The 26,943-nt window shown below is 44.8% G+C and overlaps 1 protein-coding gene across 1 annotated transcript; it reads left to right on the top strand.

Annotated features, from left to right (window-relative positions):
• Positions 1–22,341: 22,341 nt before the first annotated feature.
• BSX (brain specific homeobox) lies at positions 22,342–26,410 on the top strand. Its single transcript, XM_061440635.1, has 3 exons — positions 22,342–22,987; positions 24,949–25,145; positions 26,171–26,410. The coding sequence occupies exons 1-3, from the start codon at positions 22,726–22,728 to the stop codon at positions 26,408–26,410; spliced, it is 699 nt and encodes a 232-aa protein (XP_061296619.1). The 5' UTR covers positions 22,342–22,725.
• The last annotated feature ends 533 nt before the right edge of the window (positions 26,411–26,943 follow it).

Here is a 26,943-nt window from a genome sequence, read left to right as displayed (position 1 = left end):
GTAATAGTATTATTTATTATATAATACAGTGTTTTAATAATAATAAAATTAACTAAAAGTAACAGGGTTCCTCTGTCCATGGGATTCTCCGGGCAAGAATACTGGAGTGATTTCCATTTCCTTCTCCAGGGGATCTTCCCAACTCAGGGATGGAACCCCCATCTCTTCATCTCCTGCATTGGCAGGTGGATTCTTTATTACTAGCACCACCTGGGAAGCCTACATATAGAGAATTTTCTATTAGTTGGATACCACACTAATTGTTTTCTATGTATCATTTCAGTTTTCATGTAAGTTGTACATGACAAGGACTATTATTATCTTCATTTTACAGATGAGGTTCCTGAGGTTTACAAAAGTTAACTAAATTACTTAGTCAATTTTTTTTTTTTACTTAGTCAATTTTTATAAAGCTGCCTCAATTTAATATAATCCTATGTCAATATCTTTTTTCACAGGACTGGAAAAGGTCAGTTTTCATTCCAATCCCAAAGAAAGGCAATGCCAAAGAGGGTTCAAATTACCCCACAATTGCACTCATTTCACGCAAAGTAATACTCAAAATTCTCCAAGCTAGGCTTCAACAGTTCCTGAACTGAGAGCTTCCAGATATTCAAGCTGGATTTAGAAAAGGTAGAGGAACCAGAAATCAAATTGCCAACATCCGCTGGATCATAGAAAAAACAAGAGAATTCCAGAAAAACATCTACTTCTGCTTCATTGACTACGTTAAAGTCTTTAATTATGTGGATCACAACAAACTGTGGAAAATTCTTCAAGAGATGGCAATACCAGACCACCTGGACTGCCTCCTGAGAAATCTGTATGCAGGTCAAGAAATAACAGTTAGAACCGGACATGGAACAACAGACTGGTTTCAAATTGGGCAAGGAGTACGTCAAGGCTGTATACTGTCACCCTGCTTATTTAACTTATATGCAGAGTACATCATGGGAAATGCTGGACTGGATGAACACAAGCTGGAATCAAAATTGCCGGGAGAAATATCAATAACCTCAGATATGCAGATGACACCACCCTTATGGCAGAAAGTAAAGAACTGAAGAGCCTCTTGATAAAAGTGAAAGAGGAGAGTGAAAAAGCTGGCTTAAAACTCAACATTCAGAAAACTAAGATCATGGCATCCAGTCCCATCACTTCATGGCAAATAGATGGGGAAACAGTGGAAACAATGACAGACTTTATTTTTGGGGGCTCCAAAATCACTGCAGATGGTGACTTCAGCCATGAAATTAAAAGATGCTTGCTCCTTGGAAGAAAAGCTATGACCAACCTATCCAGCATATTAAAAAACAGAGACATTATTTTTCTGACAAAGTCCATCTAGTCAAGGCTATGGTTTTTCCAGTAGTCATGTATGGATGTGAGAGTTGGACCATAAAGAAGGCTGAGCGCCAAAGAATTGATACCTAGAACTGTGGTGTTGGAGAAGACTTTTGAGAGTCCCTTGGACAGCAAGGAGATCAAACCAGTCCATCCTAAAGGAAATCAGTCCTGAATATTCATTGCTAGGGCTGATGCTGAAGCTGAAGCTCCAATACTTTGGCCACCTAATGCAAAGAACTGACTCTTTGGAAAAGACCCTGATACTGGGAAAGATTGAAGGCAGGAGGAGAAGGGGGCAACAGAGGATGAGATGGTTGGATGGCATCACCGACCCGATGGACATGAGTTTGAGTAAGCTCTGGGAGTTGGTGATGGACAGGGAGGCCTGGCATGCTGCAGTCCATGGGATCACAAATAATCCATGGACACAACTGAATGACTGGACTGAACTGAACTATGTCAGTGTCTATAAAACTTATGGACAAGAAATTCTGGAGGTAAGAGCTTTTTTTTTTTTCGGCCATGCTGCGTCAAAAGAAAGTTCCCTGACCAAGGATTGAACTTGGCCCTAGCCACTGGATCACCAAGGAATTCCCAGAATTATTCTTTAAAAGGAATTCTTCTTGTGCTGTTTCCAGGTAGTGACCTGTTAGGCTAGGAGGAGATAGCTTGGAGTAAAAGGAAGCAGAGAAACTCAAGGCTGAAGATGTACAATTTAAACTGTGCAAAAGTGAAATTGGGAAAATGTGCACAGCATTTGGCATTTTATTGAGTGCCTTCTGGTTGCTCTGGATTGTTTTTGAAACAAGGCATTATGTAACTAAATAGGGATGTCACATTATTTTTTGTTTGGTTGGTTTTCTTTGTCACTGTGCTGAGTCTTCGTAGCTGGGCATGGGCTTTCTCTAGTTGTAACGAGTGGAAGCTGCTCTCTAGCTGTGCTGCACGGGCTTCTCACTGCAGTGGCTTCTCTCGTTGTAGAGCGCAGCCTCTAGAGAGCGGGCTCAGCAGTTGTGGTGCACCAGGTTAGTTGCCCCAAGGCATGTGGGATCTTCCCAGATTGGGGAGCCAAGCTGTGCCTCCTGGCAGGTGGATTCTTAACCACTGGACCACCAGGGAAATCCCCTCTCTCTTTTTAGTGTTTATTTATTTGGTTGTGCCAGTTCTTAGTCGTGGCGTGTGTGATACAGTTCCCCAACCAGAGATGGAACCCAGGCTTGGGAGCACAGAATCTTAGCCACTGGACTGCCAGGGAAGTCCCACATTCTTTTCTTGAAGAAACCTCTGCAACAGTTGTGAGATTCTCATTCTATAAGTGGGGCAACTGAAACTAGGAGGGGCTGGGTGACATGCTGAAGTTCAGTGCAGACACAGGAGTCAAACTTGTGCCGGGAGGAAGTCGGGTCCTGTGCATAGAAGAGAGATGTGTGCACAAAGTATATAGAACGTGCTGACCCAACAGAGGAGACCAAAAGGGAGGAGGAGAGAGAGGTTGCTGCCTTGCTCAAGCCTTAGCCCCATCATCTGGCACCCAGCTGAATCGCAGCATGCAGAATCTTTTGTGGCCACAAAATGTCTCTTCCTTTTCCTTTCCTCGAGTTGCCTGCATGTTTCATTATGATTTCGATTGAGGGATGGAAGATTTATGCCCTACAACCCTTTTCCCCAGCATTCTCATCACTTTAATTTGTTGAGCTGCCTAATTACCTAAATACTTCTGGCCAAGAAGCAGGAAGGGGATGCTGGGGCTGGTGTATCCATCACCTTCCTCCTCTTCCCAGCAGGGCCGTCCCCATCTCAATTCCAAAGGCCCAGCGGTTTCCATCGGAGGGTAGCAGCTCCATTTCCCTCCAATATTAATAATTATGACATTAGAGGGGTGATCTGCTGCAATTCAGCCTTTCTATTTGCAGGCTGGTGACTGCATATCAATGGCATGATTAGGCAAATGAAATCAGATTGGCACTGTTATGAAATATTTACATGGCCAGAATGCATATGCTTCAATCTCATTGTTCCCATTATTAAGCCATTTTATAATCTCATAACATTTAGACTCACACTTTGCATTTCTAATTAACTTGAGGAGTGACTTCGCTGGGAATTAATTGCAACTTGTGCATTCTTATACACACAAACTCGCCGAAGAACAAACTCTGGTTGGCAATCATGCAGCTCACCCCCAGGCTGGACTCTAGGCTGACTTCTGTTCTAACCCATCCTCTGTCAGTTGGGAAAAGTGGTTGGAAACTTTAGTTTTCATTAAAATTTGGCCACAGATCACATGCAGGAACAGTCTGAATGCCAGAGACCTGTTTCCCTTTGGAGGGACTTGAGTCCACCTACATAGCCTTGCACAAAGAGCATTGTGAGGGAGTGGTTTTCAGCCTTTTGGATTTCATGGATCAATAACATCTTCAATAATAATAATAATGAAAGGTTTGGGATATCTAAGTAGATGTTGTGTTAAGCTATTACATTGTCTTTATTGAAAATTACTTCAGGATGAAGAATATGGTATATCTCGCACTCTTTAGTTGGTTAGTTAGCATTTGAAAATCTCTAATCACAAATCCGTACCCCTGAAGTGGTCGCTACAAGCACTTTAATGATCTTTAACTCCTATTAACATCAGAGTTTTGTTAATACGCACAGTTGGTGTCAGAAATGACTTTTTTACTGGAGAAATGAGTGATGTTCAAGATATTGTGGATTGGTTAGAAATACTGACGAGGCATTGTCATGGATGAACAACTTGTAGCCCAATGGCCTACACGGTTCAGAACAGGCCCAGAATTTTGCCTCGTCAAATTTTAAGAAACTTGTACAGGATCTGGCTGCCTGGATTCGATTAAGAAATGATCTAAGGGCTTCCCTAGTGGCTCAGTGATAAAGAACCTGCCTGCCAATTCAGGAGACACAGATTCGGTCCCTGATCCGGGAAGATCCCACATGCCCAGGAACAACTAAGCCTGTGCACGACTACTGAGCTTGTGCTCTAGAGCCCGGGAGCTGCAACCACTGAAGCCTGAGCGCCCTAGAGCCTGTGCTCTGCAACAGGAGAGGCCAGCACAGGAAGAGAAGCCCTTCCTTCACAGGGCTGAAAACCCACGAACTCTCTCAACGAAACAAAAACCAAGTAGCATGACTCCCGTTCTACAGAGGAGAAAACAGCCTTCAGCAGCTTGTTCATTGTCATAAGGCTAGTATGAGTTTTCCGTATCTGAACGCGGATCCCCCCACCTCTAAGATCTCAGAAAGGAAACATCTCTGCTGGGATGTGACCTAAGGATGGTGGGTATGTATCCACTCAGCATCTGACGGAGCATAGGATTGAATATTCTTTGGTGGATCATCTGGTCCAGAGATTCCCAACCTTATAATAGATCCATGAACCTTTAAAGAAAATTTTTTTAAAGTTTCATTTATTTTTGGCTGCTCTGGGTCTTCATTGCTGGGTGTGGGCTTTCTCTAGTTGCAGCAAGTGGGGGCTGCTCTTCATTGCCATGCCCAGGCTTCTCTTTGTGGTGGCTTCTCTTGTGGCTCTTGGGCTCTATGGCACTCGGGCTTCAGTGGTTATGGCACAGGCTTAGTCACTCTATGGCATGTGGGATCTTCCTGGACCAGGGATTGAACCATGTGTTCTGCATTGGCAGGCAGATTCTTAACCACTGGACCACTAGGGAAGTCTCATGAACCTTTTAAAGATAATTATATACTTTGATTTTTTTCCAAGGAAAAATATTTTAAAAATACTCTGACACTACTCATGCCATTTCATTGAAGAAAGTATATTTTAAAAAATAATTTTATTTATTTATCTTTATTATTTATTTTTGGCTGTGCTGGGTCTTTGTTGCTGTGCAAGCTTTTCTTTAGTTGCAGTGAGTAGGGGCTACTCTTCATTGCAATGCACAGGCTTCTCATCATGGTGGTTTCTCTTGTTCCAGAGCATGGACTCTATGTATACTGGCTTGAGGGCTCAGTAAATGCAGCTCCTGGGCTCTACAGCATAGGCTCAATAGTTGTGGCATATGGGCTTAGTTGCTTCTTGGCATGTAGGATCTTCCCAGATCAGGGATTGAACCCGTGTCTCTTGCATTGGCAGGTGGATTCTTTACCACTGAGCCACGAGGGAAGCCCAAGAAAGGATATTTTGATGCTAGGAGAATAGAAAGGAAGTAATTCCTTCCTTCCTTCATTCAGTGAGTATTTATCAAGTGCCCATTTCATACTTGTATTCTAGGCGTTGGTGAAAAAAACAGAAAATGAGAACATCAGAGTCCTTGTCCTCTTGGAGCTGATGTGCCAATAATATAACTCAACTCTTTAAGTAAAAGAAATTAAACTCTGTGAAAGATTCATTCCAGGGTACCTATTGTTATCTTTTCATCTTAATTAGTACAATCCTTGTGTGGTGGGATTAGTAAAATCCTTGTGTTCCTAAATGCTGGTCCACAGCATTTGGGAACTCTGTATCTAATGCATTTATCTGTTTCCAAGGACAGAGCCCTGAAGTCATCTCAGATAGAAGGAAATCAGATCAAATTTTAGATAGTGTCACAGGGCTCACAGGGAAATCGGCTGTGGCCTTGTACACTGGGGTGGCAGGAGCCAGTTTTTTCTGAGTGCAACTTCCGGTGCTTTGGTTCCACTGGTTAAGTGGCAGTGTCCACGTCACCTTACTTTGCCTGCTTTTTCTATACGCTCACTGGTGTGCCTGGAGACCCTTCAAAGCATTCCAAGCACCTTTCCATCTCCCAGTTCATTGCAGCTCATGTACAGCGCTGGGAGGTTAGGTTCATTTCCCTCACAGGGAAACTGAGCCTCAGGAAGAGGTCACCTGGCAAGGCAGAGGTGGCTTTAGGACCAATCCTGGCTCTTCTGCTTTTCCTCCATGGATCTATTCATGGGACAAACTAGAGTCTTCTCTGTTGCCTGAAGCAGTGACCTCAGAATTCACGGCAATGGGTCTGCATGGCTAGTATCTCTTACTTGCTGAGCTGTGCAGCAGGCTCAGAAATGGCAATACAATGATGTACACACTGAGACGTGTCCTTGAGAGAGGGCACAGTAAAGAGGAAGAGCATAGGGGGAGAAGCAGGCCTGAGGTCTGAGGCTGGAAGGCTGTTCAGGGTGTTCCCCAGGCTTCAGGGTGGAAGTGAGAAGGCCAGGGTCCTTGCCTGAACTTGACAGCTGGAAAATAAACAGTGAGCTTCCCTTACTCTGCATGAGCTTGGTTTAGTTTTGCTTTTGTTGTCCTTGTTTGGTCAAGTCCTGTCTGACTCATTTGAGACCCCAGGGACTGTCACCCTTCAGGGTCCTCTGTCCATGGGATTTTCCAGGCAAGAATACTGGGGTGGGTTGCCATTTCCTTCTTCAGGGGATCTCCCTGACCCAGGGACTGAAACTGCATCGCCTACATTGCAGCGGATTCTTTACCAACTGAGCTGCCAGGGAAGCCTCTAGTTTTGCTTTAGAGAAAGGAAATTCCTGCTGGATCTTTAAGTAGCATCTGATCTCTCCTCTGGCCTCCAGGCAGGCCTACATTGGTACCACCCCTGGTGGCTGCCACTGGGCCGTATGCCCCTCCCTCCTGCCAGGCTGTGCAAGCCCTCTGCCCTCCATCCGAACGCCTGCCCTTCCCAGTCACTTCCCACAGAAGCTTCCTTGGCTGGTGAGAGTGTGGGCCTGCACAGGTCTCACTTGTTCATGCTCGCTCCACTTTCTTCTTTAACTCTGGAATTCATTCTCAGTTGCTGGTGCTGTTGCCACGGAGAAGGATGACTGGGCAACAGTACAAAGCAGTGCCTGGCACTGAGATCTTTCTGAATGGCGCTGAGAAGTGTGGAGGAACTTCTTGAGAGACATGCATCTCTTTCTGTTTTATTCTTTGGGCGGAGACTAAAAATGAGTCTGTGGTTCCTGAGCCCATAGCAACTGCAAACAAAGTGAGGAAACCCAGGAAGCATGGTTGGGTTGAGAGCAACATCCGCACAATGAGTGCTTGGCCATGGAAGATCTCAACATGCACGACCAAGAGGCAACCTTTATGTTTTGTAGAATATTTTATTATATTTTCATTGAAATAGAATAGACATATAACATTAGCTTCAGGTGTACAATGAAATGATTCCATATTTGTATATATTGCAGAGTGATCACCACAACAGGTCCAGTTAGCACCCACTGCCACAATTCGTGACGATTTTTCTCTTGCGATGAGAACTTTTAAGATCTCCTGTCTTAGCAATTTTCAAAGACACAAAACAATATTATTAACTATAGACAACATGCTAAGAGGTGATCTTTTACATATAGCATTTATTATGCTGTTTAATATTTATTGGGTTGGCCAAAAAGTTTGTTGGGGTTTTCTAAGAGGTTATGGAAAAACCCAAATGAAGTTTTTGGCTAACTCAGTATGTCCAAATATGTGACTAGTTTAGTTTCTGCTAGTCAATAGGATTTGGATTGACTTTTTGCCAATAAGTATTGGATTAATTAGTTTATCAATAAATGAATACAATGTATATTTCTATACAGCATTATTCATACCACATTTGGAATATTATGTTCAATTCAAGGCAGGTTCTGTTTTAAAGTTCAGAGCTCCATAGCGGTGAGATGGCTAAAAAATGATGTTACAAGGAGCAGCGCTGGTTCTGAGATATTTATTCTGGGAAGGAGAATACTCAGAGAAAACAGTAGAGCTTTTAATTTTTTTTTTGTTTGTTTAATATTTGAAAAGCTTTTCTGTAGCAGTTTTCCTCTATGTGATTCTATGCTCAGAACAGGAATCAGTTTACAGGTTACACAGAAGTAAATTGAGACTTCATAGGAGGGAGTTGTTACACTGTCTCACGTCTTTTAGGTGGAAGGCCTACTCTGGGTAGAGTTTGGACAAATGTCTGCTAAGGCCCTTTCCTGCTATAAAATTATACTGCTGCTGCTGCTAAGTTGCTGCAGTCATGTCTGACTCTGTGTGACCCCATAGACGGCAGCCCACCAGAATCCCCCGTCCCTGGGATTCTCTAGGCAAGAATACTGGAGTGGGTTGCCATTTCCTTCTTCAATGCAGGAAAGTGAAGTCTCTCAGTCGTGTCCGACTCAGCGACCCCATGGACTGCAGCCTACCAGGCTCCTCCATCCATGGGCTTTTCCAGGCAAGAGTACTGGAGTGGGGTGCCATTGCGTTCATATTACATATATGTATATACATGGGCTTCCCAGGAGGCACTGTGGTAAAGAACCTGCCTGCTAATGCAGAAGATGCAAGAAACTTGGATTGGATCCCTGAGTTGGGAAGATCCCCTGGAGGAGGGCATGGCTACTCACTCCAGTGTTCTTGCCTGGAGAATCCCTTGGACAGAGGAGTCTGGCGGGCTACAGTCCATAGGGTCACACAGAGCAAGACACAACTGAAGCTACTTGGCACACACACGTGTGTGTGTGTAGCATATGGTTCTTCTCCTGTACCCAGACATAGGTTTTTGCTTGTCTTTTATTATGGGTAAATGTGACTAAGATCATCTGTTCTCTGAAAGTACATTATTTGAGTGAATGTGAACATGGCCTTACATTGATATGCATATACAGAAGTACATAACAGTATTGTCTAATTTTTATTAGGCACTGGACCCACCAACCACTTTCTGTGCACTGTCTCATTTAAATCTCCCAACCATCCTGTGAAGAGATGGGACCATTTATTTATGTCCCCATTTTACAGATGAGACATAGACTCTGAGAGGTCCCAGATAACATACCCAAGGGCACACAAGAAGGGAGAGCTGGGTTGAACGTCCAGGTGTGTCTGATGATCAGCCTCATGAAAGAGGATGTGTGATTTGTGTTTAAAGACAGACACACATTCTAAGACTGGGCATTTATCATGGAGACCACATAAATAGCTGCTGCTGTCCGGGTCAGTCTCTGTCTCACTGCAGGATGGGACTGCAGAGGCGGGGGGGTAGCTTCTCTTCTGAGTGACGGGCTCCCTTCTTCCTTCAGGATCCGTGTACTTCAACCTCAAGGAGCTCATGGCCAGCCTGGGCCATGCTGTTGGTCTGGGGTTTCCCTGCCATGGCCCCGTCACAGAATGGAAATAACCTCACATTTCTTTAGTTGAAGCAAATGAAAATTTCTGTGCCTTATTTCACTTTGGTTTTTGTGTGTTTTGTGTCCATATGTACCTGTACACATGGGCTTTTGCTTTTATTTTCCTAATGGATGAAGTTGGCAGAAGCTGAGCTCTCTGTACCAGAAGGGAAGCCTCCCCGATGAATGAGGATGGTTAAATGAGAGGAGATGCTTTTCACAGTTTGTCTCAAACAATCACTTAATGGGCACAGGAAATTTCTGCGAAATGGGTGAATAGCGTGTGTCCATTTTATCAGCCCCTTAATGAAGTAAAGCCCGCCGGCTTTTAAGAGCCAGGCAGCAAAGAAAAAGTGGTCTTTATCCTCACACACCAAATCTGTGCATCGGTAAAGTGCAGGCCCTGACAGGAATTTCAATTATTTAATCAAAAAGAAAATGAAAGAGGTCTTAAGTGTTGTGATTTGAAGACAGCCTTTTCATAGACCAATCTAGTGTGCGCTCACATTGAATATGAAGCAAAATGGGAAGGAAATTAAGGCAGCTTCGGCTTAAATCATGTGATTGCAAATAGTAAATTAGTTTCTCGATGTTTTCATTTAAGTGTTTAAGTGGAAGGTTTTATTCCTAATGTAGCGTAGTGACACAAAAGAGAACCCTCACAGACTCCAGCTTCCCGTCTTCAGGCGGTGATGCATTTGCCCTGGGGAGGGAGAGGGAGAAAGGGAGGCGAGGACGGAGAGAGAAGGGGAAGCGGAGCCGCAGTCACGTTGAGGTGCTTTTGTTTTAAATTGCTCGCGAAGTAGCTTTCACAGCAACTCATTAATCGGGCAGATGAGTAACGTCTGTTGAAAACGTACCGAGTGAAATGCATTTAATTTGGAAGGGAAATCAGAAACTGCATTAGTCAGAGCATTTAAATGGCAGCATCATCCAGTCGCCTGTTGTTTTGCTTGATGCGGCTTCACTGAGTTTGTTCTTAAGGGATAAGGGTTGGTAAAACCAGTTGACATTGAGCTTCAGAGAAAATATACCCCTCTGGCTTTCAAAGGCTTCTGGGTGGTTTGGCCGGGGCTTCAGCGGGACCTGCTGGTTGGATGGGCAAGGACACCCTGGGAATCTCTCGGGAAAGCACTAATTGGGTTGGGCCGAGATGACCTCTGGCTGGTGCAACAAGTAGCTGGAGGTCATTTCTTTGCAAATGAGCATCCCTTTGTGTTTGTAATTAGCTTTGATTATTCGGCTAGGGGCCCGCCGAGGTGCACAGCAGGAGGTCTGGCTCTGGCTCTTGCTGTGGACCAACAGTGTATGGGCTTTTAATATCAAATTAGGCAATAGGGCTTGGCACCTCTGAGGATTAGACTTGCCAGCACCCCGCCTGTAGCCCACAGTGGGAGGAGAGTGGCGGTGAATGTATCTTTAAACTCACCATTGTCTTGGTTATGCTAGGATTACTGACCTTCTTGTATGTTTCAGTTTCAGTCATCCAAAGTCCCACCTCCTCCAGGAAGTATTCCTTGACTACCTCAGGCCAAGAGATTTATTTTTCCCCCCTAGGAGTCTAGAGGACTCCTAGATAGCTTTTGGTCTATGTTTTTGTGATGCTTTCTGGACACTGAATACTGAACATACACAACTTTTACTGTTGTCTAACTTTCTTTTTATGGTTGAATGGTATTTTTGCTCTTCTTTCTTTTTATTATGGAAATTTTCAACAACTAGAACAAAGAAAACTATAAGGAATTTCCATATATTGCGCACTAAATTTTACTGGTTATTAGCCTTTTGTCATATTTATTTCTTCTTCCCTGCCCTGGTCTCCAAGACTTAGTTACCTTTTTCCATTATTCTAAAAGAGTTTTTTATGCTTGGTATGTTCAAAGCAGGATCTAATCAAGGACCACACATCGTGTTTGTGTCTTAAGTTTTCAGTACTCATTTTATTTTTATTTTCCTCATGGCATTGTTTTGTTGAAGGAAATGGGGAATTGTCCCATGGAATGCTGAATCACCTGGATTTATCTCACTTCTATGCAGTATGGTTTAGCTTACCTTTGGGTCCTTTTGTATCTTCTGAAACTTAAAGTCGGATCTAAACCTGGTTGAATTCAGGTTAAGCATTTGGCAGGACATCACAGCAAGGACACAGGTAATGTCTAGTTGTCCCACCATTAGGGATGTTAAAATTGATCACTGAATTGAAGAGTTGACCGCCTGATTGCACCAATATAGAGTTATAGTTTCTTGTCTGTAGACAGCAAGTAATCTGTGGGGTGGTACTTTGGTGTCATAAAAAAAAAAAAAATCAGTTTCCCCATTTCCCAGCAAATGAGGGCCAAGAACCTTGCATTAGAAAGTTTCCTGTTTCCTGCAGCACCTAGTTGTGTAACTGATATGGTAACAATTCAAAAAGTGATTGGTTTTGAGAGAATAAAAAACTTAATGAGAAATTCTGTATACCCTCCTGTGACTGATACATTGGTCAAAGGGCTCAACAGCTTTGGGAGTCATGAAACACTAACACTTCACTGGATGTGGAGAGACTCAGGTTTCCTAGCCTCAGCTCGGCCAACAGTTTGCTGTGTGACTTTGGGCAAATCACTTACCTTCTCTGGAACTGATGTGTAAAACAAGGACTACAAAAAGAAGAAATCTGGGACTTCTTGGCAGTCTAGTTGTTAAGACTCTGTGCTTCCAGTGCGGGGGGTGATGGTTTGACCCCCAGTTGGGGAACTAAGATTCCCACATGCTGCAGGACATAACTAGAAATAAAAAGAAATCTCTAAGTTTCTACCAGCCTTAGAATTCTAAAAAACATGATGAACTATTTGGACCAGGTGGTTGGAGCCTGCAGATCTTGAACCTCCTTGAATCTGCAAACCACCAGCCCCTTCTTGCACCAGAGATTTGTGGTATTTAATAAGCTTACAGGTTGTCATAGCAACCACCGCCCTCCCCATAGCTTATTATCTGATTGCCAGGTCGGCTCTCTGCCCCATTTGATAGTGAATTGGAAAGGTGACCAGGCGTTGATTGACTTTCATGCCATTTTATACGCAGTGGAAAACACTTCTTTCCCAAGCCAAGAAAAATCTTCCAGGCTTGATCATCTGAATGGCTCTTCTTTCACGTATGCTCTTATTTATTCACTTACTCAATAGTTGAGACCTTACTATGTGCCAGACATTGAACTCGATGCTTGAAAGATCATTGGTCCTCCTTTCTGTGGAGTTTACAGTTGAGAGAGGGAGTGATGGTGGTTTAGTTGCTAAGTGGTGTCTGACTCTTTGCGACTCCAGGGACTGTAGCCCACCAGGCTTCCCTGGGGTCCATGGGATTTCCCAGGCAAGAATACTGGAGCGGGTTGCCATTTCCTTCTCCGGGGGATCTTCCCGACCCAGGAATTGAACCGGGGTCTCCTGCATTACAGGCGATCTCCTGCATTGCAGGCAGATTCTTTACTGACTGAGCCACAAGGGAAGCCCCTAGAGAGGGAGACAAATGATTAAAGAGGCACTTGCAATGTAGTGAGAAAACTATGATGATGTCAGAAGTATGGTAGCACAAGGGCAGGGCTCCTAATCCACCTGGGGGCATCAGGGGAAGGCTTCCAGGAGGAAGTGATTTGTTTTAGCTGAAAACTGGAAGCCAGCGCCAGAATGAGAAGTGGCAAGAGCAATGAATGTTCCTGGCAGAGAGGGTAACTTAACCTACTGCCAAAGGATTTTAAGCATGGACTAACAATCAGATTTGTACTTTTGAATCATCACATTGGCTAGTGAAGAAAGGATTGGAGGGAGTGACAGAAGAGGGACACAGAGACTATTAGCATCTAACATCATGCCAATATCATGAGGTTTGAAAGTCTTAAAAGCAGATGATGTTGTATTTACATTTTCTAAGCTACTGCTCAGAGAGGGCAATGGCACCCCACTCCAGTACTCTTGCCTGGAAAATCCCATGGACAGAGGAGCCTGGTAGGCTGCAGTCCATGGGGTCCCTAAGAGTCAGACACGACTGAGTGTCTTCACTTTCACTTTTCAATTTCATGCATTGTAGAAGGAAATGGCAACCCATTCCAGTGTTCTTGCCTGGAGAATCCCAGGGACGGGGAGCCTGGTGGGCTGCCGTCTATGGGGTCACACAGAGTCGGACACGACTGAAGCAACTTAGCAGCAGCAGCAGCAAGCTACTGCTGGGCTTCCCTGATAGGTTAGTTAGTAAAGAATCCGCCTGCTATGCAGGAGACTCCGGTTCAATTCCTGGGTCAGGAAGATCCTTTGGAGAAGGGATAGTCTACCCACTCCCGTATTCTTGCCTGGAGAATTTCATGGATTGTATAGTCCATGGGGCCGCGAAGAGTCAGACACGATTGAGCAACTTTGACTTCACAAGCTACTACTATCATGGCGGACGTCCACAGAAAGTGACTAATAAACATTTGTTGGGCTTCTGTTGTGGCTCAGTAGTAAAGAACCTGCCTGTGATGCAGGAGATCATCTGCAATGCAGGAGACTGGGGTTCGATCCCTGGGTGGGGAAGATCCCCTGGAGGAGGAAATGGCGATCCACTCCAGTACTCTTGCCTGGAAAATCCCATGGACAGAGGAGCCTGGTGCGCTACAGTCTAGGGGGAACTTAGCAACTAAACAACAACAACACAATGCTATCAGAGAGTAAGTGCTCTAATCTATTATCCTTAATAATAATTAGCATTTTCATGCTGCTGGACAGCTTTGAAAGATCTTTTGCATATTTTCCTCATAAAATAGTCCTACAGTGGGTCTCTGAGGTAAGTGACATTATCCCCACTTTGCAGATAGAGTAACTAAGCCTCTTAAAGTTGGAAGAGTGGGATGGGAAGATTTTTCACTTCATAACTTTTATGGTTTTTCACCTTGAATGATTTGAATATTTTTCCTGTAGAAAAAATAACACATAGTCTAGTTGGAGAAACAGAACATGGCCATGTAAAGAGATAAAACATATCATTGTTGTAATTAGCCTATTCTAAAAGCACAGTGAGTGGAACATCTGCTAATACTATGGTGACTAAGTGCTGTGGACAGGGATAGTTTTCTCAGGGACAAGGGTATGAACTGGATCTAGATTTGGATGGAAATTTTCTATGTAGATGGGAGGTGATATGGATCAACCTTCCTGAAAGAGATAGATGGAAGCAAGTTTTAATAATCAAGTTTTGTGAGGCTAAGACCTCAGAGTACAAAAGAGGAGAGTGAAAAAGTTGGCTTAAAACTCAACATTCAAAAAACTAAGATCTTGGCATCCAGTCCCATCACTTCATGGCAAACAGATGAGGAAAAAGTGGAAGCAGATCAATGTCCCCTGCTTTGTAAGGCAGATTCTTAACCACTGGACCTTCAGGGAAGTCCTTGATACTATTTTCTAAATTAATGTTTTTGAACTCTGTCTGGGGGAAAGTAGGGAACATGAATAATGCAGCCATCCAATAAGAAGTTGTCATCTTTCTTAAAATCATCTTCAAAGTATCTTCTAGAGCTAAATAGCTATTCCCTACTTGGATCCAAGAGATGACTCCACCTTCTCAGTATATTCTTTTTTTTTTCTTGACAAAAAACTCTTTCTGCAATTATATAAGCCTGCCTTCGTGTAGCAACATGGTGTCAGATTCATTAATCCCTCGTGTCTGTGATATTGATCATTGGGCTTGCTTTTATCAGTTAGTTGGGCCACCAACACCACTACCACCACCATCAGCTCCATCTCTATCACCAGCAGAAGCACCAGTAGCAGGGCCACTTACTAAGCATTAACTGTGTTAATGCTTACTAAGCGCTGAGCAAAATGCATTACATATATTATCTTTTAACATTTTAGATATAAGAAATTCCCTGGCAGTCCAGTGGTTAGGACTTGGTGCTTTTACTTCCAGGGCTCTGGTTGGATCCCTGGTCAGGGAACTAAGATCCTGCAAGCTGAGTGGTATACCCCCAATCCCCCCAAAATTTGAGATATAATTGACACATATATATTACCTTAAATAGTCTCGATTTTACTACTGAGAACAATAGGGCTTAGAGGAATTAAACAAAATGTCCATTATCATACAGCTAGTATGGAAAGGTGATGGAGCCAGATCTCTACTCTTAGTCTGCTTGACTCTAACCTTGCTCGATTTTCAACTGGCAATGTATACTGCTCTCATCATCTTGAAGCGTGCGTGTGTGTGTATTCATATTGCAAAGTTAAAACTTTAAAACAACCTGTTATTTTAAGTTCTGGTTATTACAGGTCATGATATGAATTTTATAAATTTTATAAAGTTATAAATTGGAGGATTTATAATCCTCCAACGAGAAGAACTGGGGAGACTGTCCTCTTAAATCTAGGGCAGTAGTTTCAAGTTCCATTCCAGATGGGAAACAGGCAGCATCTATTATTGTTTTGCTTGTCCATAGTAATGTGGTCGCAATGAACAGAGTATGGACCCTGGGGTCAGATAAACCTGAGTTCAAGTCCTGGTGTACAAAGCTGAGCGGCTCTGCCTACGTGATCTTCCATTTCTTAGTATGTAAAAAGGAAGAGCTGTGATACTCAAATGAGAAGGCAGAGCCAAATGTATGATAAATAATATAAATGCAGGAAATTCACCTCATGATCCATAATGTCATCATTGAAATAGTTAAAAAGCATTCTTCAAAGACTTGAAGTGACTAAATCCATAGTATTCTTAATTTCTGGATGAAAGTGAAGTGTGTGATCAACTTTTTGAAATCACATATTTTATATGACAATAAAGACTTGAAGAACTTTTACTAAGGAATTAACGTTTAATGTCCCTTATAGGCAAATATCAATTAAACACAACAGTGTACTAATTTGGGTCCAGTAACTTACAGAGAAAAGCTAAAATCATAATAAAAATAATAGAGTGAATTTTGACTGGAACATTCTGGGGTTGAAGTATAATAACTTTTTTTTCTTTTATATTTTAATCTTAAAATTATTTTTGAATAAATATTACATTCATATGATTCTTACAGAAAAAATTCAAAAGGGCGTTTAGGGAGAAACCTACTTCCCATGAAGTCCCTGGCGCCTCAGTCCCTGAAGGCAACTAATGCTAATACCTCCTGGAGTTCCTTTTGTTCTGGGTTTGTATAATTTAGTCGTGCTGCGCAAATCATATCTGTTGGATAAATTTCAATGTGCATTTGTAATTTTGACATATATTACTAAGTTGTTCTCCATAGAGATTGTACAAATTTGCATTCTTTGCATCAATATATGAGAGTGATTCTTTCTTGCACAGCCTTGCCAACAGAATGAGTAATTAGATTTTTAAATTTTTTTTATTCAACAGGTTAATGTCTCACTGTTCTCTTTCATTAGTCTTATTTTTGGTAGTTATCATTATTAGCATCTTTTAAAATGCTTGACAGCCATTTATTTATATTTTCTTTTAGGTGATCTCTTTCTATCCTATGCCCGTTTTTAAATTGTACTCTTTTTTAAAAACAATATTTATTTTTATTTATTTATTTATAAATGGTAAATTGGTTGTGCTGGGTCTTAGTTGGAGCATGCCTGGTCTTTGGTTGCAGCATGTGAACTCCTCATCCTAGCATGGAGGATCCAGTTCCCTGACCGGGATCAAAACCCGGGGCTCCAGCACTGGGAAGGTGGAGTTCTTACCACTGGGCCACCAGGGAAAGCCCTTAAATGGTGCTCTTGATTTTTTAAAATTGATTTGTAGGAGCTTTTTATGTATAAGAAATTATCCTTGTGTCTGGGATACAAATTGCAAATACTTTCTCCCAGTTTCTTGTCTTTTTCCTTTGCTTATGGTAATTTTTGTCATGCAGAATTTTTAAAAATTAATTTTTATCAATGTTTTATTCTGTGACTTCCAAATTTTTATGTTATACACAGAATGATTTTTCCTATTTTAAGTTTTAAAAAACTTCCCCAATACTTTTCCTCCTGTTTTCTTTGAAGATTATGTACTGTGTTGGTTATTGGAGGACAAACCCAATATTGTTCTCTTACAGCAACATTTGTACCTCCCATGTTTTTGGTCCACCTAACTTGGTTGCATTCTTAATGAGAGTTTAAAGAATAAAAATCAGTTTGCTTCATGAACAATAGTCTCAAAAAAATATAAACAATCCAGCATTTAAAAAAAACATACTCAATATTTAGTTCTATGAACATAGTCCTTTTGGAAAATGTTTACAAATTTCTGTACCCAGTGATAGAGCTTGAAAGGATCTTATAATCTCTGATATTAGAAAATCACATAGTAAGTATTATGGTAACAACTCATTATTTTTGAAACTATGCATACTAATTTTGTATTGTTGTTTAAAGTACATTGTGCTAGTAGGTGCTAAGTTTTAAATCTGACATAGAATTTAAATGGTTTAGAATGGAAGAAAAGAATACTTAAAAGGCATTTTGTAAGCTTATTAGGTTTTTTCCCCCTCTGGTAATATACTTAGTTTTGGGGTCTTGATGTCTTTTGGGGTTTTGATGAGAAAATGGTGGAATACTAATAAGAAACTTATTCAAACCTCATTCTTATTCTACTATATACTTCTTAGAGGATTAAAAAATGATGTGTAATCGCTCACATTTCAAACCTTTAACGTCAGGTTTTTTTTTTTTTCCTGTCACTTTGTGAAGCTTGTTTTGAATTGAGAGGCCAAAGTCAGCACAGAAAACTTCAAAAGAGAAATGGAAGTTTTTAACTGTTCAGATTTTATCCTCAATGAGCAAACTGGATAGAGTTATTTCTCCTTAGGTTAGGAATACTATGATTTAAATACCCTATCCTTGAATGTGTTCTCATAAGAGTTCACATCCTAATTTTCAGTGTAAAAGCATTATTTGAAGATACATTTGCAGGAAGCATTCGGTGATTCTTGTTCTTTTTCTCGGCATGTCATCCACTTTGGTAGTGCTTAAAATAAAGTACTCAGATAGAAGGTAAGTTGAAACAGACAACAAGCAATATAATACAAAATGTTATGAGTAAAGTGTGTTACTCAGATCCTTCTAAAATACGTTTCTCTCTATTTTGAAGGCCACGGTATAGGCATCTTGACTAATGGAACCAGTCTCTTCCTTTGATCATCAGTAGGGTTATCTTTTCGGGAAACCAAGTCTCAGTTCAGATGACAGTCTTAGATGAGGCTGACATGAAAGAGAGAAGGATTTTTTAATTATTAGCTCCCTGAGAAACATGCATTCTCTCTCTTTAGATTAATAATTCTTCAGCTGAAGCCATAAACAGGAGCTTGATCAGGTCTTGTGGGTTGAGGTGGGGTGGGGCGGGGATTTTTTTGATCTTTATTTTTTTGCTCAGATAGTAAATAGGATCTGAATGTATGTGTCAGCCTGGCATACAATTACAGCCTGCTGACTCTGGGTAGATCAATTTTGGTCAAAAGAGAATAAAAAAATAAATGTAATGTGAATGCATTTCTTTAATCTCCTAAGGCTTGGGGAAAGCTTGCAAAGATGGGTAGGGAGTACCCTCTCAGATAGTAGATGCTCAATGAATGCTCACAATAATAGAATATCATAGATGGATGAAAGGCAAGCATTGAGAATGTTGGAGGCTGGCTTCAACAGCTTCTTTCCATTTCCTGTTTGTGAATACCTACATTGGAAAAGGGCAAAAGGAATTACGGCAATTAACTAAGCGTGCACTGTTCAGTAGGTAACCACTAGCCATATGTGTTTAGTGAGCATCTGAAATGTGGCTAGTCTGAACTGTGAACAGAGATGTGCACCAAGTATAAAATACACCCTGGATTTTGAAGATTTAGTATAAAGAAAGGAATGCAAAAAACCTCAATGATACCCATACTGATTACATGTTGAATAATATTTTTTATATATTGGGGTTAAATGAAATACATTACTATTTTACCTCTCTCTTTCTACTTTTCAAATGTGACTGATAGAAAATTTTAAATTACTTATGTGGTTTGCATTATACTTTAATTAGATGATGCTGGTCTGGACTTTGGAGATAATGTAGGCAGTGAAATATCTCTGCTTTTAAGGGCCAACTTGCAAGCTATGTAACTATATGACTACTTTTCTCCTTAGGTAGACTGGTGGGAGAGGAGGGGAGAGGGAAGCCTGTTGACTCTGGAATGCCTCTTCCTTCAGACCTGAGCCTTCATCATGCAGGCAGGCTCAGTCGCTCAGCCCTATCCGATTCTTTGACAACCCCATGGACTGTAGCCTATCAGACTCCTCTGTCCATGGAATTCTCCAGGTAAGAATGCTGGAGTGGGTGGCCATTCCCTTCTCCAGGGGATCTTTCCCACCTAGGGGTTGAATCTGTGTCTCTTGCATTGGAAGGCGGATTCTTTACCATTGAGTCACCTGGGAAGCCCACCCTGAGCCTTACCCCAAAATTTAATCTCAAGAAGGGGCTGGGCACCTCAGGGGGCCTCCTTCACCCAACCTGGGAAGTAGGATGGGTCAGACCAGAGCCCCAGCATCACAGAGAAACTTGTCAGCTTTCTTCACCTCCCGATTTTCCAAGAGTCTGGGTTGTAATAACTCTATCTAAGAGAAAAAAGGAACTTTCGTGGGACAAGCCCTGCCAGGACAGCCTACCCTCATACTGGACTCAGGCCCTACAGCCCCTAGTGGGGTCCCAGCTGAGATTACCTGAGCACCCTGGGAGAAAGGTGTATCCTTAATGGAAAGGGGTGATGATGGAGGAATCCCTCTCTCGGCCTCCACTTCCGATCCCCAATTTCTACCTCTGAGCCTCCAGGGGCCTGCATTAGTGTGGACAGTGGGTCCACTCTCTCAGCCACAGAGCTTTGCTTCCCAGCACTGCTGAAAGGGGAAAGGCAAGGAAAACTTCGGCAGTCTTGGAGGTCCTGCCCTTTCTCAGAGCTGTCCGGTTTCCTCCCTCCATCTGTCATTTCCCAGGTTCCCAGGTTCTGCGGAGGCAGAGGAGGGAGGGCTGGACTCCTGGGGAAAAGGCCTTCAAGCGCTTCTCCATGGGGCTGAGCTCTTGGGCAGGCGGGTGCGGTGTGAGCAGTAGAGAGAGGGGAGTGTGGGCAGGGCCTGGGGAGATAGCCTTAGCTTGGAGGGAGAACAGGGAGTATGAAATAAAAGTATATAAAGTAAGGAGGCAGTAAGGACTGAGCAGGCTGCATACCTCGCCCTCTCCCTTCCCTCTTTGGATCATGCAAACATCCCAGGAGAGGTGTACGGTTGAATTCTGAGACAGGGTTTGCAGCACCTTGGCTCCAAGGTAACTGCTATCCAACAGAGTGTTTTACTGCCCCTACTCCCAAGGGACTTTCAGAAATCTTGTCGTTTCTGAGGCTGAAGTTAGTCACCGCCCCCAGGTGAAGCTGAAATCTCACCCTCAAGGGTGGATGTGAGTCTGCTCCGTGTAGGGATGCAGTGTAGGTGTGCAGACCCAAAGGCTCTTTACAATGGCTACTGCTGTTTGTATATGCGCCATTCCCTCAATGGCCACTCTGCCTCTAGAGTCTCAGTAGACAAGATGCCTCAGCTCTCACTGGGAGCTGGTAGATGTGCATCAAGTGTGGACTGTCACCCCCACCACCTCTTCACGAATTTGTCTTCCTCTGGACCAGAGCTAAGACCAAGCATTGACTCCCAGAAGTCTGCTGTATTCCCTCTCTGAGACCACCTGTTTGGGGTTTTCAGTTCTTACCATTGTAAACTTTAAAAAGATCATAGTTCAGGCTCCAGGACATGAGTTCTGACTTCATTTAGAGGCTTACTTTCCAAGATCTTATTTTAAAGTTATTTCCCCCTTCTTTCTCCTTCCTCTCACTCTCCTCATCTATTTACCATTTACCAGTTCATCCGTATGGAATACGACGCTCCCACTTCTTGGAGTGCTGTAGTTTGGGGCCTAATTGATTCTGGTAATTAATTTGTTCTACCTGCTAGATCAGATGGAAATCCTACCCGTGCGCCCAAGGATTAGCACTTGGCTTTCTAACACCTCCTCTAATTATCTAATAGCATGGGTTGTGTGGACTCAGTCTCTATTAAAACACTTTTACTATTAGCAGTAGTGATTGGAATTGTGATGATGACTAGATTTCAACAAATTAGAGCTTAAAAATGGAGAGATGGAAGAGAAGTGGCTTCTTTTAATTTCCCTGAGTTTAACATCAATAATTAGAGCAATTTTCGGAGATGTGAGCTGAAATTACCCCTGCTGTGTTGTAGATGATCACCTTAATTTTAGCAAATTGACTCCAGGGAAATAAATGTGACAGTTTAGAAAAAGACAAACAGAAAGAAAAAAAAAAAACCCCAAAAGATTGGGAGGGAGGAAAATGAAAAGAAAGGTTGCAAAAGGGAATGGGAGACAAAAACACAGTACAATTATTTTGCAGGCTAGGGTTGGTTGACAAGTGATGGTATAGTAGGAATTGCAAGTCATGTGAGTGGAATGAGAAAGTAGTGGAAATTTGAGAGGAGGAGGAGGCTGGCATTAAGAGGTAGTTCTGGACATATTTATACAGATCAGATTACTTGACTAATGTAGATATAACTTTCCTCACACCACCCTCTAAAACTGAGGTAAATAATGTTTTGATCATTTATTTACCTCCACAATCCAGTCATCCCTTAGCCATCAACTTAAGTTGGGTCAGCAGGTATAGGCTCTCTCCTCACTTCTCTTCCCCTTCTGCAACCATTGTTCTAAAGTGCCCAGACCCCAAAGCTGAAGTACATACTTTATTCCTGTTGCTTCAGGGCCCTTTAAATGCCCTCTGCTCTCTAAAGAGGAGTTTGTCCGACGGTAGAGACCTTTTCTCTTTCGCTTTCTTTAAAAGACGACTGGGAGCTAGGCAGCTCCTGCAGTGGCCAGGCAGAAATCGAGGTCCAGAAACCTGGCAAGAGCAAGAATCCAGTTCTCTCTGCTTCACTCTTTCCGGGCCTGGCCGGTCGCATTCAGCACCGCGGACAGCTCCCCGCCCCGCCCCGCTCCGCCCCGCGCCCACCGCACCCTCCCCTCTGCCTCTGGCAGCCTTGCCATTGGCTCTCCCGGCTCCCCTCTCCAAGCTGCCAATTCTCCTACACGTAGACCCAGTCTACCCAGGAGCTTATCTTCTCGCTTCTCCAGCTCCGGGGGTAGCCCGAGGCCGAGAAGAGAGCATCAGGGATCCGAGCTCGAGGGTGGTTGGCTCTCGACCAGGCGTGGTGAGACGCCGCCTGCTTCCTACACTTCGTCCCCGGCCCTCGCCCTGTGGCAGGCGCTCGGTTCAAGATGAATCTCAACTTCACCTCCCCTCTACACCCGGCATCATCTCAGAGGCCCACGTCCTTCTTCATCGAGGATATCCTGCTACACAAGCCCAAGCCGCTGAGAGAGGTGGCCCCTGACCATTTCACCAGCACTCTGGCCTCCCGGGTGCCTCTGCTAGACTATGGCTACCCACTCATGCCCACACCCACCCTCCTGGCTCCTCACCCCCATCACCCACTACATAAGGGAGACCACCACCACCCTTATTTCCTCACCACCTCGGGTAAGTAACAGGGGTCTCATGGAATGGGGAGCAAGAACAGGTCTTCCAGCAGACTCTGAGCCTGTGATGGAGCGGAGGAAAGGCCAGAGATGCCTGGGCCTGGCTTGGTGGCCTCCTTCTCTAAGTAACAGGGAAAGAATGTTGGGGATACAGCTGAGAACACAGGGAGCCCCCTTGAGGCATGCCAACCCAGGGTGGTAACTGTACTTTTTATTATGAAGGAAACATGCCTAGCCAAGAAGTGGCTGTAGGTTTGGGTGATATGCTTGATGCACAGTGTTCGGTTTCCTTTTTCTTGGTCTTGGTCACTTTGGTCCATCTCTGTCCCCATCGCTATCTCTTTCACTCTGAGGGGGACCCCTGACTATCCCACCCCATGGAAGGGAACTCAACTTTTCAGCCCAGAAGCTCAAAAGTCTCCAGTGGGGCCAGCTCTCTCCTTCCAGGTGCTGAGCATTCGCAGATACTTCAGGGGTTTAGAAGTAAAGGAGGGTTTGGGATATTTTAAGGACTGAAGGTTTGGACTGGCCTGAATAAGGGAGAAAAGGTAAGAAAAAAGAGAGAGAGAGGAGGCTGTTCGTTAACCCTCTTCACTTCCAACATCCATCATTTAATTCACAGTCTAGGGCTGGGCTGCCCTCCCCTGCCCCAGTTGCTGGCGTCTCTGGAGCCCCAACCAAAGTAATTTGATTTCCGAGGCATGGCAAAGAGCAGAGACCAGCAAAGTCTGGCTGGGACAGGGATATGTGGGGGAAATACCCAGTTTTTTTTCTGCTTCTCTCCGAAAGGCCACATTCACACTTTCTTTTCCGGCCTCTTCATTACAGCCCGAATTCGTTGATTCGTTGAGTCCAGATGCAGAGCGTAGCGGGAAAAACAATCCCGGTCGGGGTGGGGTCTGGAAAGACGGGAGACAGTCTGTGAAATGTGGGCGCTGGAATCCACGACAAAAGTTAAAGCGTTTGTGAAGCGGTAAAACCCAGACTTAGGGGCACTGGGTTGGAGGGGCAATTTTAAAACTTGTGTCCGAGCTCGCCTTTTGGTTTTTGCTTCACCACGGGCCGGAGACAGCTCTTATCGCTGCACCCATGTTCCCCGCAAATAGAAAATAGTGGACAAAGCCCGAGATACAGGAACTACTTGTTTTCTGTTTCTGCTTTTTCTCTCTGGAATCAGTCAATATTGATGTCTGTGGCGGCTGGTCCGCTTGGCGCGTCTCAGACACGGTAAAGCCTGCGAGGGTCAGGAAAGACTCAAGAAGTGTCCCGAGGCAAGGCGCTTCAATTCTTCTGCGTGGGGTTGGAGGGAAAGAACGAGAAAAAGAATGAGAACCAGATCAGAGAGCGGGGTCCCCAGCGCTTCCCCGAAACTGACAGGAAACGTGCGAGACGGAAATTACTGCTCCGTTTTCGCTCAGGAGTTTTACTTGCATCTGACTGTTGGTCTATTCCCTTTGGTTGCAGGCGGGAGAACCGGGGCGGCTCAGTGAAGAGAAAGGTGCTTTTTAAGTAAGGTTGTGAAGCAGGATCACATTCACTGCTTCCATCAGCCCCAGGAAATCACTGATTGTCACTGAGTGTCCAGAGAAGACTGGAAGGATCGGGTGGGGGCGGGTGGGGAGAAATAGCTGCTGGACCACTCGACGTTTGCAAGAATATTTTGGTAGGCGCGACCATAAGTTTTTCTCCAAGAGGACATTTTCAAAGACCTCCGGATCTATTTGATAATTTTCTTTTCCGTTTTACTTACTGTTTACTGTTTGTATTTATAAATGGCCTTTCTGATAAAGATCTCCAAGCGCTATTCTTGCAATTTGTTCTCCCCTGCCCTGCGATTCCTAGGAGAAGCTTTGGGGACGTGGGGCGGGACCGGTGGGGGCGCGAGGCGGAGGGGCAGCCGGGGAACTAGGGTGGGAGTGGGGCGGGCGCTGTCTGCCCACTTGACCGCTCTTCTCTCCGCAGGGGTGCCGGTCCCCGCGCTGTTCCCGCACCCCCAGCACCCGGAGCTGCCGGGGAAGCACTGCCGCCGCCGCAAAGCTCGCACAGTTTTCTCGGACTCGCAGCTCTCGGGCCTGGAGAAGAGATTCGAGATCCAGCGCTACCTGTCCACGCCGGAGCGGGTGGAGCTGGCCACGGCCCTCAGCCTGTCGGAGACGCAGGTGGGCCGGAAGAGGGGGAGGCCCCTTCTCCGCTCGCTCCTCTCCCTAACGCCTCTGGGCGGGCCGCAGAGCTCCCGCTTTATTCTAGACTTCTCCAAAGACCCGTAGGAAGACTACCGACACTTCCAATCTCTTGTCTGAGTCACTGAAGCAAAATCTCTCGAGCGGGTTCCGGACACGGAGGAAAACCCCCTCGAATGATTCCGATGATCATGTCCTGTTTGAGGACTACCATTTCTGCGCCTTCCCCCACTCCTTTCCCATCAGGGCAGTAGCCCGGGTCAGAGGCAAATCAATAAGAAATAAAGAGGGTTCTTGACCCGAGAGAAGTCCACATAAGGATCCACCCCCCCCTCCTTAATGTTTCTCACAGCCACAAGTCTTCATATCCACCCTCTCCCTAACACACTCTCACACACATGCACAAATATGAGCCTTCTTCCTATTTCCCTGTCCTGAGTGGGAGAATTGTTTTCATTTTCTTCCAGATGCTTTTCACCTGCAACCTCAAAACGCCTGGCTCCACTCCCTCTCCTCTGTTCTCTGAAACCCAACTTGCTGTGAAAGCGCAGGCCTGCCAGGCCCCAGTGATTTTTCTCTCTGATGAGAAGCAGCAACTCTGCTTCTCTTCTCTTCCTGTCCAGGAGTCTTGCTGGACAAGGTATTTAGATGTCACAGTCAGAGAAACGTGAGTTGAACGGAAAGGAAGCTCACCCACGCAGCACTTACTGTTAGAGGTTCTAATTAATAGCAGTATTAGTATGTACTAAGCACACCATATTGAGCCTCGTTGTTATTTTGGGGCAATTACTTCTGAGAGCTCTAGGATATCTGGTTCCCATTCAAGCTAAGACGACAACTTGTGAGCCGTTCAGGTGTGACCTAACCCAAGGGTGAGACAGTCAATGGCTTCTGGATAATTCGTCAGTGGGTTGAAGTCTATTTTCTCAAACCCCAGCAATCGCTTTTATCTTCGCTGAGTCTGAAGGAATGACGTGCTTTTCTGTCTTTCTCCCCGGAATCAGGTGAAAACGTGGTTCCAGAACCGGCGGATGAAGCATAAAAAGCAGCTGAGGAAAAGTCAAGATGAACCCAAAGCGCCTGATGGGCCCGAGAGCCCCGAGGGCAGCCCCCGCGGCCCCGAGGCCGCACCCGCCGAGGCTCGGCTGGGCCTGCCTGCCGGCTCCTTCGTGCTGACTGAGCCGGAGGACGAGGTGGACATTGGGGACGAGGCGGAGCTGGGCTCAGGGCCGCACGTGCTCTGAGCCGCGGGGCCGGCGAGGCGGGAAGGACGCGGCGGGGCGGGCCTGGGAGATCGGCTTCGGGAACACAAATGCTACACACCTGTTAGCCCTCCAACCCGTGCGGGCCGGTGCGCCCGGCCTCCCGCCCCCTTCCCCCGCCCACCCGCCCGCCAGAGCCCGCGCCGCCTGGGCGGGAGTGCGCCTGCTTCGCTTGTCCGCGCGTCCCGCGCCTTCGGCAGCGCCCACGGGAGCTTGGGCTCTCGGCGCCCTAATTCGGTGCGGGAACCTCTTCCCTGCCGCGACTGCAGACCCCTCGGCCCTCGCCCTCAGCCACCTTTCCCCGCTCGTTGTCCAGGCGCTGCGGCCTCTCCACCGGACCCCTTGCCTTTCCTTGGGCAGACCGATGGGCTGCAGGTAAGGGACCGGGTGTTCCGCTCACATCCACTCCGGGACAGACTCTCGCGCTGCTCGCCGCCACGCTCCCACTCTCCCCCGAGTCCCTCCTCTTCTCAGGGCGGCGCTTCCATCCTCTCTCTCCACGGTTCTCAAGATCT

The sequence above is a fragment of the Bos javanicus genome, chromosome 15 (assembly GCF_032452875.1).
Source record: "Bos javanicus breed banteng chromosome 15, ARS-OSU_banteng_1.0, whole genome shotgun sequence".
In the NCBI taxonomy this organism is placed as follows: domain Eukaryota; kingdom Metazoa; phylum Chordata; class Mammalia; order Artiodactyla; family Bovidae; genus Bos; species Bos javanicus.
Note: the sequence above shows the minus strand (reverse complement) of the source record. Positions and strands in the feature narration are given on the sequence as shown.

Excerpts from the sequence above, each read along its gene's own strand:
- BSX (XM_061440635.1), top strand. The coding sequence starts at position 22,726 with ATGAATCTCAACTTCACCTCCCCTCTACACCCGGCATCATCTCAGAGG. Across the intron at positions 22,988-24,948 it reads TTATTTCCTCACCACCTCGG|GGGTGCCGGTCCCCGCGCTG; the intron begins GTAAGTAACAGG and ends TTCTCTCCGCAG. Across the intron at positions 25,146-26,170 it reads TCAGCCTGTCGGAGACGCAG|GTGAAAACGTGGTTCCAGAA; the intron begins GTGGGCCGGAAG and ends CCCCGGAATCAG.